The following is a 12,398-nucleotide window of genomic DNA, read 5'->3' as shown; positions in this document are numbered from 1 at the left end:
CTCTTTGTCAACCACTCTTCACTCGTTCTCTCCATATGTCCAAACCATTTCAGCACATCCTCTTCTCTCTCAACCATACTCTAATTATTGCCTCGCCACTCTCTTGTCCTGTCAGTTCTTCCTCAGTCACTTCTCCTCATACCAAATATAGTCCTTAAACATTTCACTTCAAACACATTCACCATCTTCTACCCCTTTCATATAGAGCCCATGTCTCATGTCCATACACACCAGTGGGACTACTATATTGTCAAGCATGCTGATCTTCATCCTCTCAGAGAGTGACCTCTCCACATATTCTCCATTGCTCCCAGGCCTTTTGCTCCCTCACCTACCCTATCTCACTTCAGCTTCAACAGTTCCATTCTCTGCCATGTATACTACCAGGTATATAACATTTCGCTTTCTTCAAGTTCTCTGCAGTCAAACTCACACTCCAACTAACCTGTCTCTATCCTGTCCTGAACGTGATAAACATGCTTATATACACATTTGTTCCCAGTTTTCTCCTTTCAAATTTTCTCAAACTCAGAAACCAAAATCTGCGGTTTGTCACTCAAATATACCCCCAGTGCAGTGTTATCAACAAACAACAACGTACTCACTCCCAAGCACCCCTACCCCTGCCAAACTGCAGACCTACCTCTCTCCCCAAAACTTTGCATTCATTTCCCGCACGAATCCAACCATAAACACACTGAATAGCCATGGTGACATTACGTATCCTTTTCACAGATTCACTTTCATCTGAGACCACTCACTCACTTTCCTCTCCACTTACACATACACATACATTACTTTCATAATAAGAGCTCCTCATTGATTCTAATAGCTTTCCTTCCACGCTATATATTCTTAACACCTTCCACAAAACAACTTTGTCAGCCTTATCATATGATTTCTCTAGATCTATAAATCTATACAAATCCTTCAGGGTCTCTCAAGTATTTCTTGTAGACATATTTTAAACAAAACGCCTGATCCACACGTCTACCTTTTTTAGAAAACACATTGGTCCTCCCCAGTCTGATGCTCTGTGTATGCCACCACCATTTCAGTCACCACTATCCCATACCACTTCAATTTGTATACTCAATAGATTTATACAGCAGCAATATGAGCATTCATCTTTAGTCCTTGCTGTAATACAATGGCACTATTCAGGCATTCCTCTAGTCTTCAGGCACCTTATCCCCATGATCCAAACACTAAAAATCTTAATTAATCATTCAACAATACAATCGCCTCCTTTCTGAACAAATTCAGCTGCAATACAATCCACTCCAACTGCTTTGCCATGTTTTATTTACCACAAGGCTTTCACCATCTCTTCTCTTTTTACCAAACTACTTGCCATGACTCACTCACTTCATGTACCTCCCTAGCCTATGCACCTCACACCCCGTCTTTAGATTTATTCAACAGTCTTTCAAAATAATCATCCCATCTTTTTCACTATATCTCTACTTGTTATCACTTCCCCATTGCCCTCATCAGTGTTCCCATTTGTTCTCATGTTTTTCTCGCATTATTAACACCCTTGCAGAATTTTTCTTCAAGAAGTTTACCAATACTTGTTAACCCCAAACCCTCACTTCACCCCCTTTTTAGCTTGCACTCCATCCATGTAAAAAATACCCATGCACCTTGCTTTTTTCTTTCACTAGCAACTTTACCATGTCATCCCAACAATCACTACCCTTTCTCACATGCCCATCTTTCACCTTCGTCACGCTTCTCTCACACATGTGTGCACTGCTTTTCTATGCACTTTCCATTCCTCACCCACTCCTCTAGCTTCATTTACTCTCACCTTTTGCCATTCTACACGTAGTCTTTAATGGTATCACTTAACACAAGCCAGTTTTCCAAGCTGGCCCCCTTCACACCCATATCCTCATCATAAAGCCTTTACATTTTTTACCCTCACCTCCATCAGACATCCCACCACCTGCCCCTCTCAGCACATTCACATCCCTTTTTTTTTTCCCCCAGTCATTTAGTATTTAATCCCATAATGCCCACTCACCCATGTATACTTTTATATGTTCCCCATTTAAACCAGGTATTCCCAGTCACTGGACCTTTTTGAGAACACAGCTTTACAAGCTGTTCACCATTTCCATGTACAGCACTGAATGCCCCTTGCCACATTACCCCCTTTCCCATTCAGATCACCCATTACTGTACCTGATGTCTCCCATCAAAATTGCTGAAATGTTCACTCAGCTCCTCTCAATCCACTCGCCTCTCTTTCTCAGTAATGCTGAAGCCAGGTGCGCAAGTAGTGCTAATCGCCCACCTCCCCTGGTCTATCATATTTATCCACTTCATTCTGGAGCTCAACTCTGCCCACTCTTTCACACATTCCACAACCCCTCCCTTGTCAGGAGTGCTACCCTTTCTAGAGCTTCTGCCTTCACACTATCCCTGATTCACTTTTCTCCATACCCTTGAGCTTTGTTTCACTCAGAGTTAGAACATCCAGGTTTCTTTTCTCAAGTATATACTACTTATTTCTCTTTCATCCTCTTCATACTTACATCCACATGCATTCAGGCATCCCAGCCGGAGCCTTCGAGGAGGATGAGTACATCTCACGCAACTCCACACACACACACTCACCCACCCCCACCCTTACCCACCCATTTTCAGAATTTGAATTACAGGGGGAGAATTTTCATTCCCACTCCTAACCCTCTTAGTTGCCCTCTACAGTGTGCGTGGGATATTTAAAAAATTTTCTCTTTCCCAATTGCCTAGGAATAGTATTACAGAACCCGACACCATGCCATTGGCCAAACTTTAGGCAACTCTCAAACTTCTGTTAGACTGCTCAGAGAGCAATGAAATACCTTACATTATTATTATTATTACCCCAGATGCTTCACATTCCCTGGTTCAATCCACTGACAGCATGTCCACCCTGGTATACCACATCGTTCCAGTTCACTCTATTCTTTGCATGCCTTTCACCCTCCTGTATGTTCAGGCCTCGATCACTCAAAATCTTTTACACTCCATCCTTCCACCTCCAATTTGGTCTCCCACTTCTCTTTGTTCCCTCCACCTCTGACACATATATCCTCTTTGTCAATCTTTTCTCACTCATTCTCTTTATGTGACCAAACCATTTCAGTACATCCTCTTCTGCTCTCTCAACCACACTTTTTATTACTACACATCTCTCTTACCCTTTCATTACTTACACAATCAAACCACCTCACACCACATATTGTCCTCAAACATTTCATTTCCAACACATCCACCCTCCTCCGCACATCTCTATCTGTAGCCCATGCCTCGCAACCATATAACATTGTTAGAAACGCTATTCCTTCAAACATACCCATTTTTTGCTCTCAGAGATAACGTTCTCGCCTTCCACACATTCTTCAACGCTCCCAGACCCTTCACCCCCTCCTCCACCCTGTGACTCACTTCTGCTTCCATGGTTCCATCCGTTGCTAAATCCACTCCCAGATATCTGAAACACTTCACTTCCTCCAGTTTTTCTCCATTCAAACTTACCTCCCAATTAACTTGTCCCTCAACCCTACTGAATCTAATAACCTTGCTCTTATTCACATTTACTCTCAGCTTTCTTCTTTCACACACCTTACCAAACTCAGTCACCAGCTTCTGCAGTTTCTCTCCCGAATCAGCCACCAGTACTGTATCATCAGCAAACAACAACTGACTCACTTCCCAAGCCCTCTCATCCTGAACAGACTGCATACTTGCCCCTCTCTCCAAAACTTGCATTCACCTCTCTAACAACCCCATCCATAAACAATTAACCATGGAGACATCACACACCTCTGCCACAAACAGACATTCACTGGGAACGAGTCACTTTCCTCTTTTCCTACTCATACACATGCCTTACATCCTCGATAAAATCTTTTCACTGCTTCTAACAGCTTACCTCCCACACCATATACTCTTAATACCTTCCACAGAGCATCCAACATATGCCTTCTCCAAATCCATAAATGCTACATGCAAATCCATTATTGTTGTTATTATTATTATTATTATTATTATTATTATTATTATTATTATTATTATTTCATACTTGTTCACTGATACTTGTTTGTGGGAGGTAATGTTTGAAACAGATGACTGAGCCTTAGAGAAAGAAAATCCTTCCTTTGTTCCTTTGTTTGGAAAGTAATATGTTGAGGAAGGAGGATATCCAGCCCCCAACTCCCACTTCTCTTAATTGCATTCTTTAACATCTAGGGATGCATGGGCAGGAATTTTTTTTTCCCAACTGTTACTGTTGTTATTATTGCTATTGTTATTATTTTATTCCATAATTATTAGACAACTCAAGGACACCTGTTGTGGAGCTCTGGTAGCTTCAAGGCTGTATTCCATTCAGGAGTAGGGAAGTGATAGATTCCTATAGCAAGAGAAAGTCCTTGACAAAACTGTACTTTTTTCTAACTGTTGAATGATACAGCCTTGCCAAAGTGACTTCTCGCTCATGGTGTGATCAGTATCAGGCAGAGTCCAGTAATAACAGAATGATGATAATAATTGTTATAATATAATTAGAAATATATTTTAGAATGGTGAAAACCTTACTAATTTCAGTCTTAATGATGCAGATCAGATGATATGTGATGTCTTCCACCATAACCATTGTTCTTCCTCTTACCAATCACTCTCATGTCTTTCCCACTTTCCTTTTTTCTGCAACACTTTATCTCACTTTCTCTCTCAAGGTCAACTATCTGCATATATTATTCACTGCTTGTCTTCATGCTTCTGCTTCCATCCTTCTCCCTCCTCTAGTGTACTTTCAGTTTTTTCATTGATGAATAAGCTCATAGCTTTGATTTATGATTACAATAATGATAATGTGAATTTTTTATACCTCTCCTGCTTGAGTGAGGTAACGAATAATATAACTTTTTTGATTTGAAATGTGAGGTATTTTATTGCTCTTTGAGTAGTCTAATGAAAGTTTGGCAGTTGCCTCTTGTTAGCCCACCTCTTTGCCCTTGACACATACTCCTACACCATCTTCATATGGTGCAGGGTTCAGTAATTCATGTTGGTTAAACATAAGCAGTATATCTTAGCATTCATATATCTCTTAATCATACTGTGAGCATTACTGCATTTGATTTTTTCTTCTTTTCATTCTTTAGCTGTGTGTTACCCATAACACATTTGATACCATTGATAAAGTACTTTTTTGAAATGCCATTATTGTAATGTTACGTGAGTTATGTGAACACATTGATATATGGATTCTTATGTTTACAATGAATTATATTCTATAAGATTTTGACTAATGAATCGAGCTTTATTGTAACTTTCTCTTGTAACTGTTTAGCTTTGAATTATTAAAGATATGAAAACATGTTCAGTTGAAAGAATGTTGTGATTATGTTGATAAAAACATGGTCTGGTACATATACTGGTCAAGTAAGGTTTGCGTGGTTGCAGTGTAAAGGGTAATCCCACCTGCCGCTTTCCCCTTTTCCCTTATCAGTATTGACCTTAGGGTGTTCATTGCCAGGGCATGGGCTACGACCTCCACCCAGAGTCGCCTGATGTGTAGGCGGCACACATACATCCGCCCACGCCCAGCCCGCCCTCCACCCACACCTAAAGTTAGTTGATGGTATTTCATGACCCCTGGCTCATTGTTACTGTTCATAGTGTTTGACAACATTATTGGGTCATTTTTCAATGTAGCATAGTTAGTATAGTGTTTGAAGGGAGTAACCAACATTTTTTTTCTCAGAAATTCAGTTGTCTTGAGAAACTTTTACATTGCATGAGCAAATAAGCAATGTACCAGTGTGATGTACTTCAACAATTCACTGGCTTTTATGTTGGTAGTTACATTTTGGGATTAACCCAAAGCACCGTGGGACACTAGAATCCTTGTGGCGTGGTAGTCTAGATGTCGCTGTGGTCCCTCCCTGTAGAAATAGTTCCGTCGCATGGCCTAGTGTGCAATCTTCTAATTACTGTCTTCTTTAGGTGTTGCTCTAATGCCCATTGATATGCCTTTCTTTACACCAGGAATATAGATTGCACCATATCATTGCTCCTTTAAACTTGTTTTCTCAGCATGTCTACTAGAAACTTACCATCGTATTGAAGTGTTGTGCTTACAATTATTTTTGTTTTTTAGTGTTTGTATTGTTTATTTTACTAACTTTCATTGAGTAAATAGTCATGCATCCAGACACTTGCACGACAGATTGCTCTATTTTATTAAGAAAACTACATGTGTTGTTTTGTTTGTGTAATAATGCAGTAAAGATCTGAGCACGTGGACTTCTGCAAACACTGTACAAAACTGAGTTTTCCTGTATGGTGACTAATATTATACATTCTTTTGTTTCAGCAGCAATAAGACGCGTGGGCGGTTAGCGGGTTGTGGAGTCCGGGCCGGCGTGGTGGGGTGGCCTGGTGAGCCTTTCCACTAATCTTCCTGATGTGGCGGCGGCCAACCTCTAGTTGCCAGGCTGCCCTCCCCCGCCCCCACACTACCTCCCGCGGCCCACCCATCCTTCAGATACATAGTGCAGGCCGTGTAACTCCGGCTCACCAGCCACGATTGGGCTGCATGTGGCTCTTCTTGGCCTAACCACACTGTGGCATGTTGGCCACATGGGCTGCATGTGGCCCACCTCAGGCAACAGTGATCAGAGCTGTCAGCCCAGTGTGCAGGCAGCGGGCCGCCGCCGTGCGCCCTGCAGCTGAGCGGGACCAGCGGGGCCCGCCCAGCCCACAGTATACGAGAGCCGGGGCGGGTAGCCACCCACAGCCGCTCCACACACCACACTGCCGCTGCCAAGTGCCCACCACTCGCCCATGGGTGATGCTCTCATGACCCATAGCGCTACGCCATCTTGATATCCACTTGTCCACAATGTTGCCCAGCCTCATCCATCCATGGTTACATTTCTGTGAGCATACCCAACTATCTTGCATCTCACAAATGGACCAGTATCTGTATCAAGGGTCCAAGCCTGTTCAGCTAATTAAAAGAGCTAGTGATGCATTAATCTTGTTGTATACAATATGAAACCATGTAAATATGAATGAATGAGAAAATCAGCAAGTAGCACAGCATGTGTACAAGGCAATTTTGGATGTGTGAGACAGAAAGTGCCATGGAAGGAGAAGGTGGATACTGTGGTAGTGGACCCTCCCACTGCCAGGGAGCCCCAGAACCATGTATACGGTTGGTATGTGATAGTCACACTCGTGTTGCTTATATGTGTAGGCTTTTAATAAAGTTTCTGCTGTTTGAACATTCTTTAAAAAATACACACATGTTCCTCATTGGCGAGTGAGCCAGATATATTCTGCATCACCCACGGCGAGGTGGGCTACAGCGTGACTAGCGGCCCTCCCGCCCCGCGTGACCACCCAGGTTGGTGCGGTCCACCAGGCGGTCCGCGGTGACCCGTACAAGCCTCTGTATCCATGTAGCATAGGAGAGTGTGGCCAGTGAGGCCCGGCTGCCCCCCCGGCCCTGCAAACGCTCCACTGGGCGGCCCACCACACCTTGGCGTGGCTATAGGGCCACAATGCCCAGTGGGCCCCATCCAACCCAGTATACGTACTCTGGACGGCAGCAGCACCAAGACTGGAAAAAAGTAATGGTCAGACCGAACTGGCTCTCAAGATGTCTGTTTGTTGTTTCAACGCACACTGATTGGATGTTTCTGTTGTTTTTTGTTTGTGTTCCATTGTGTTCTGATGGGTTGTGTAATGTGTGTGTTTGCTGGTCATTGACTGGCCTGAGTTACTGTGTTCTTGATCTGGTGGAACTCTGAGGGTGTGGCCCTCCCTTGGCCATGGAAATACTTTTATGGTCTTGGGCTGGCCACACTTGGCCGAGAGGCAGATGACCAGACTTGCATTGCTGTTCAAGCCACCCATGGTTGCAGGGGCAAGTGATGTAGGTATGGTCGTAGGAAAACAACGGTGCGGCACCTCCCGGCCCATCCGCAGCAAAGCACAGTTGGTGGGGTAGTGCCCCTGTGGCACTGCCTGGTTGATGCAGGGTATTACTTAGGAGAAAATGAGACCACACAGATTATCTTGTGATACACTGGATAATGAACACTTAAGGACCTGGAACCTTGAAGTAGGTCTATTTTTATATGGATAGATAAGACTTGAAAATTGAAAAGGGAAAAAGTTAGATGGTCTTGTGTAATTGTATATTATTAGTATGGATAGAAAATTCTAATAATACTCTTTGCAATCCGTTTAACATTTGGTAATGTTAAGTCCTTTTCCATACGGTTTGTACGGTAGTGTAAGGGTGGCAACGGGTCCAAGTGGCGCACTACTGGTGGCCCATAGGACCCGTGGCTGCCAAGCGCGCATGTTTGTATGGGTAGTGCAGGAGTAGTGCAAGGTAGCTAGACCACAAGTATACAGTGATAATACTGCAGTATACGAAAAACAATGTTCTTCATTGACAAAAGTGTAACTACAAAAAATAAGCAGAGTAGCCTGCCCTCTTTTCATGAACTGTTAGCGTTATTTTGACTCCAGTAGCCATCTAAAGGGTCATCATCTCGTTTCCTGATTTTTCTGAGCTGCTGAGGTGTACCGTAGTTGTCTCCATGTAACTTAAAGCTCTCTTCTGTCTCTTCTCGCTGTTCGCTGTAGTGAATGATGCAAGAATAAACCTCCTGTATTGAATACTTATGAATAAATGTAAATGTACTGCCTAAGTGTACTCTCCAATACCGTCCTGTACCAAAATACGTAATTTTCTCAATTCTTGTAGAGATACTGTGTATTTTTGCTGTGTATTTGTTCCAGTTTTGTAATAGTATATGTAGTACAATCTTGCTACTTTTTCTCCCCCTTTAGGACGGTATAGGAAAGACTGCAAAATTGGTGCATTCTTACTTACACATTTTAAGGATATTTTTTCATGTAATCAATTATTGTTTTCATTGTTTAGCCACTTTATTTATGTAGGATGGGTCATTTTGAAGTACCCATCTCATTTCTAAGATGACATTTATTTCATCTGAGCAAGAGTTGTGTGCTTGTACATTAGAATCTACTGTGGAGGTGAAAGATAAGTGCTACTTATGTTTCCAAGTGTGGCAAACTGGGCAAGTAAAACTGAGTGCAAGGTACATCCCCATCATCCATATTCCCATAGGTAAGCTGTTGCCAATTGCCCTGCTCTCTCAACTACAACCCATTTTCTATGAGGACCGTTTTGTATATTGTCCATTGCCCAATTTGTCTCTTGCCTGGAAGCATTCCATTCACTCATTTCACTTAGTTAATTTAACCATTCTAACCTCTTTACTATGTGAGTGTGAAGTACATGTACATTACCGTCTTTTGTATTGTCATGCATTAGTTGCATTGTAAGTATTTTGGCTGCAAGAAAAGCCAGTCCTCATGATGATATTACCATGATGTTTTGTTAAATTCTGCAATGAGATGCAGACGTCTTTGTTTTTAAGGTTCATCTGAAAGCTCAAACTAGATTATTTTAGTGTCAGGTACAGGATATTCTTGGTTGCATTTACTAAAATGCTGTAGCCGCTACCCGTGACACTGACCCATTCCTGAAATGGCAGTGACCTAGTGATCGCTCAGTGTCACGGCTGCCTGCCATGGTCCCTCAGTATACCAGCAGGCCAGTGGTTCAGGGGTAGTGCACACTGCTGACGCTTCATTAGTAAAAAGTTAAAAAATTTTGGATGTACAGTATAATGTGCCCCTTTTCTGTAAGGTGTCTGGCAGCATGCACTACTCCCCTCCCGTGTGGCCAAAGGCAGGGAGGCTGACCCACTGTGCCAGAGACGAAGAAGCACTGTTTATATGTACTGTAACATACAAACTTTTACTATTAGGTATGAATGTTATCAAATAAATGATTTGAAAGGCTACACCATATCCATTTTCTATCCTTAGGTTATTTATCCCAAGATATGTGTTTCACATAACCTACCAGATATTGGGTACTGTATTCTGAATGAATCCAGGTTATTATTGATAATGCCTCCAACCTTGTGAAGGAATGCAAAGTAAGAGTTTTCTATTATTGTTTTGTCTAAAGGACATCTGCAATACTTGCATCTCATGATATTTTCTTACTGTGTCCAGTCAATTAAATTTATGGCTCTCAGTTTACTATTATCAGTTGCCTTGCTCCATGTCTTACAGTAATCCATATTTCTACAAACATATTTTTATGTTAAAAGTACAGTAGTGCCTCTGTAGTTCAAACTTAAGTGGAGGGAAGGTTACTGTGAATAAACAAATTTTGTTAATTAAATACAAAGTGCCACAATTTTATTTTTCCTGTTTTAAGAATACCTGCCTCTACTTTAACTTTTGGTAAAACATTCAGCAGTAGTGCAGCCAAATTTTTCTGAGAGAGTAAGGCCCAAGACCACATTTCTGAGCATCCTTTGGGGTTAGGAAATATATGCAGGGCAAAGCCTTGGAAGATGCCAGATGAATCGACTCCACCCCTTCAGTGAGACATCTTTTGAAAAAATGTGAAGATATATGCAAGTTTCCTATATTTTTATGAACTAAAAGCTGTTCATAAACTCTTTAGCAATGAAGTCCTCCAAATTTAGGGGGCCCTAGTATGTGGGTTTATAAAAGATATTTAAGATTATGTACGCTTATCTTCAGTGATATGAAATAAATGTTAAAAAGAGGATCAGGCAAATGTATCTAATTTGTTGCAAACATATCCAATTTGTTGATTTCCGGACCTTCAACTTCGTGTACCAGCCAGTGGTGCAATGCCTGGATTATTGCTGCTGATGACGGTGCTCAACCACCAAAATGCTTAGTTTGAAATTTCATGAATGCAATTGTTTTCATTTGTAAGTACACTGTATGTTACGAGACTTTGTGGAGAGATAGATAATTATTACATGAAATGTTTCAGTAAGTGTCACAGTGCTTTTTACGTGTGACATATTTGCATAATATTCTGATATATCACTTATTATGTTTTATATACATAATTTTCAGATATGTACATAATTCAGTTTTGTATATTGTACTCTTTTATTTACTGTACAATGCTATAAAACATCAACATGTATGCTTGCCCTTTATATCACTGTCAAGATCACTTTCTTATGATAAAAACAACATTCAGTATCTGCTAAATCATTGTCATAATCAGTGCCCCAGGCACAAACACCAGTTTGCTGGACTGAACTTGCACATTCATTCCAAAAACTAGCAAGGGCATATGTGGGATGGACAGGATCATACCTTCACCCTCTTATATTGGTAGTTGATACAGGATTTTTTTTATCCAGATGCTACACATAATTGAATGTGACACAAGGCATCTCTGTATACCAAAAATGCATGCCTGTGAATTTAAATGAGGACAGGAAGAGGCAACCATCCAAAAATGGTTGCAGTTCATACCATCTTAAATATAAGACATCTGTAGCACAGATACCGAAAAAAGTATGAGTGCTGCACAGATGGATAATTTTTCCAATTGCGATGATTTGTACTGCTCTTACTGGGTATTGCATTGTTCACCTCATTCTTATCATGTGAGCAGTGGTGCAAGAGCGTTACAGATGGTCGGTTAGATCCTAGTGGGTAGATGATAATTACAAAAATTATAACAGGTTGGTTTGATATATAACTTTACAGTGTTTCATGTCGGAAATTTACAGAGTAGATGCAAGAAGTAAATACAGATAGGCCAAAGCATCAATAGTAATTACACATAGTCCATAATCTAGCAGTGACATCTTGTTTCTTACCAATCATTACTTTCTCCATGAACATGTTTTGCATAGGTATTCTGTGATGGAAAATGCTTCTACTGGTGTGTATTTGCACTTGCGTATTTACCTCAGAGAGGTCTGTTGGTATCATCTAAATTACTTTACTATTATGAAGCAATTACTGTAAGGTTATTGCTGCTGCCATAGTGTAAATATTTATGATATTGTGGCATGGTCCTACACTTTTGTTTTTTTACATGTACATTTGTTCAGAAGTGATTGCTTTATAATGCTGTATACACCAAATCATGATTATTGTAAAAACTTCACTATTATGAAGCAATTATGTTGAAGTTCAAAGTACCTTCATTGTAAAAATATTTACAATACTTAATAATTTGCAATACTGTTCTTGGTTTTATACTTTTTTTTTTACATCCATCTGATAAGTGATTGCTCTCCAATACTGTGTTCATCAAATGATAAATCTTACAACCATCATCAATGCAAAGTGATAGAATATTTTCTGAATGATGTACTATATTGCATAGGAAAGAAAGAAGGAGAGATAAGTATTATGTTTGTGGAAAGGTATCAGTTGGTAGGTATATTACTGGCACTGCCTATCTGGATATTGGGGTGAATAGAGCGAGA

General features: G+C 40.9%; 1 protein-coding gene across 1 annotated transcript in view; it reads left to right on the top strand.

Annotated features, from left to right (window-relative positions):
- Window positions 1-9,914, top strand: part of LOC139750065 (homeobox protein extradenticle-like) — a 77,019-nt gene extending 67,105 nt beyond the window's left edge. Inside the window, exons 7-8 of the mRNA XM_071664401.1 lie at window positions 5,537-5,630; window positions 6,380-9,914. Of these exons, the coding sequence (XP_071520502.1) occupies window positions 5,537-5,578 (42 nt within the window). The 3' untranslated portion in view covers window positions 5,579-5,630; window positions 6,380-9,914. The remainder of the gene's footprint in view (window positions 1-5,536; window positions 5,631-6,379) is intronic.
- The last annotated feature ends 2,484 nt before the right edge of the window (window positions 9,915-12,398 follow it).

Source organism: Panulirus ornatus, chromosome 9 (genome assembly GCF_036320965.1).
Source record: "Panulirus ornatus isolate Po-2019 chromosome 9, ASM3632096v1, whole genome shotgun sequence".
NCBI classification, from domain to species: domain Eukaryota; kingdom Metazoa; phylum Arthropoda; class Malacostraca; order Decapoda; family Palinuridae; genus Panulirus; species Panulirus ornatus.
Note: the sequence above shows the minus strand (reverse complement) of the source record. Positions and strands in the feature narration are given on the sequence as shown.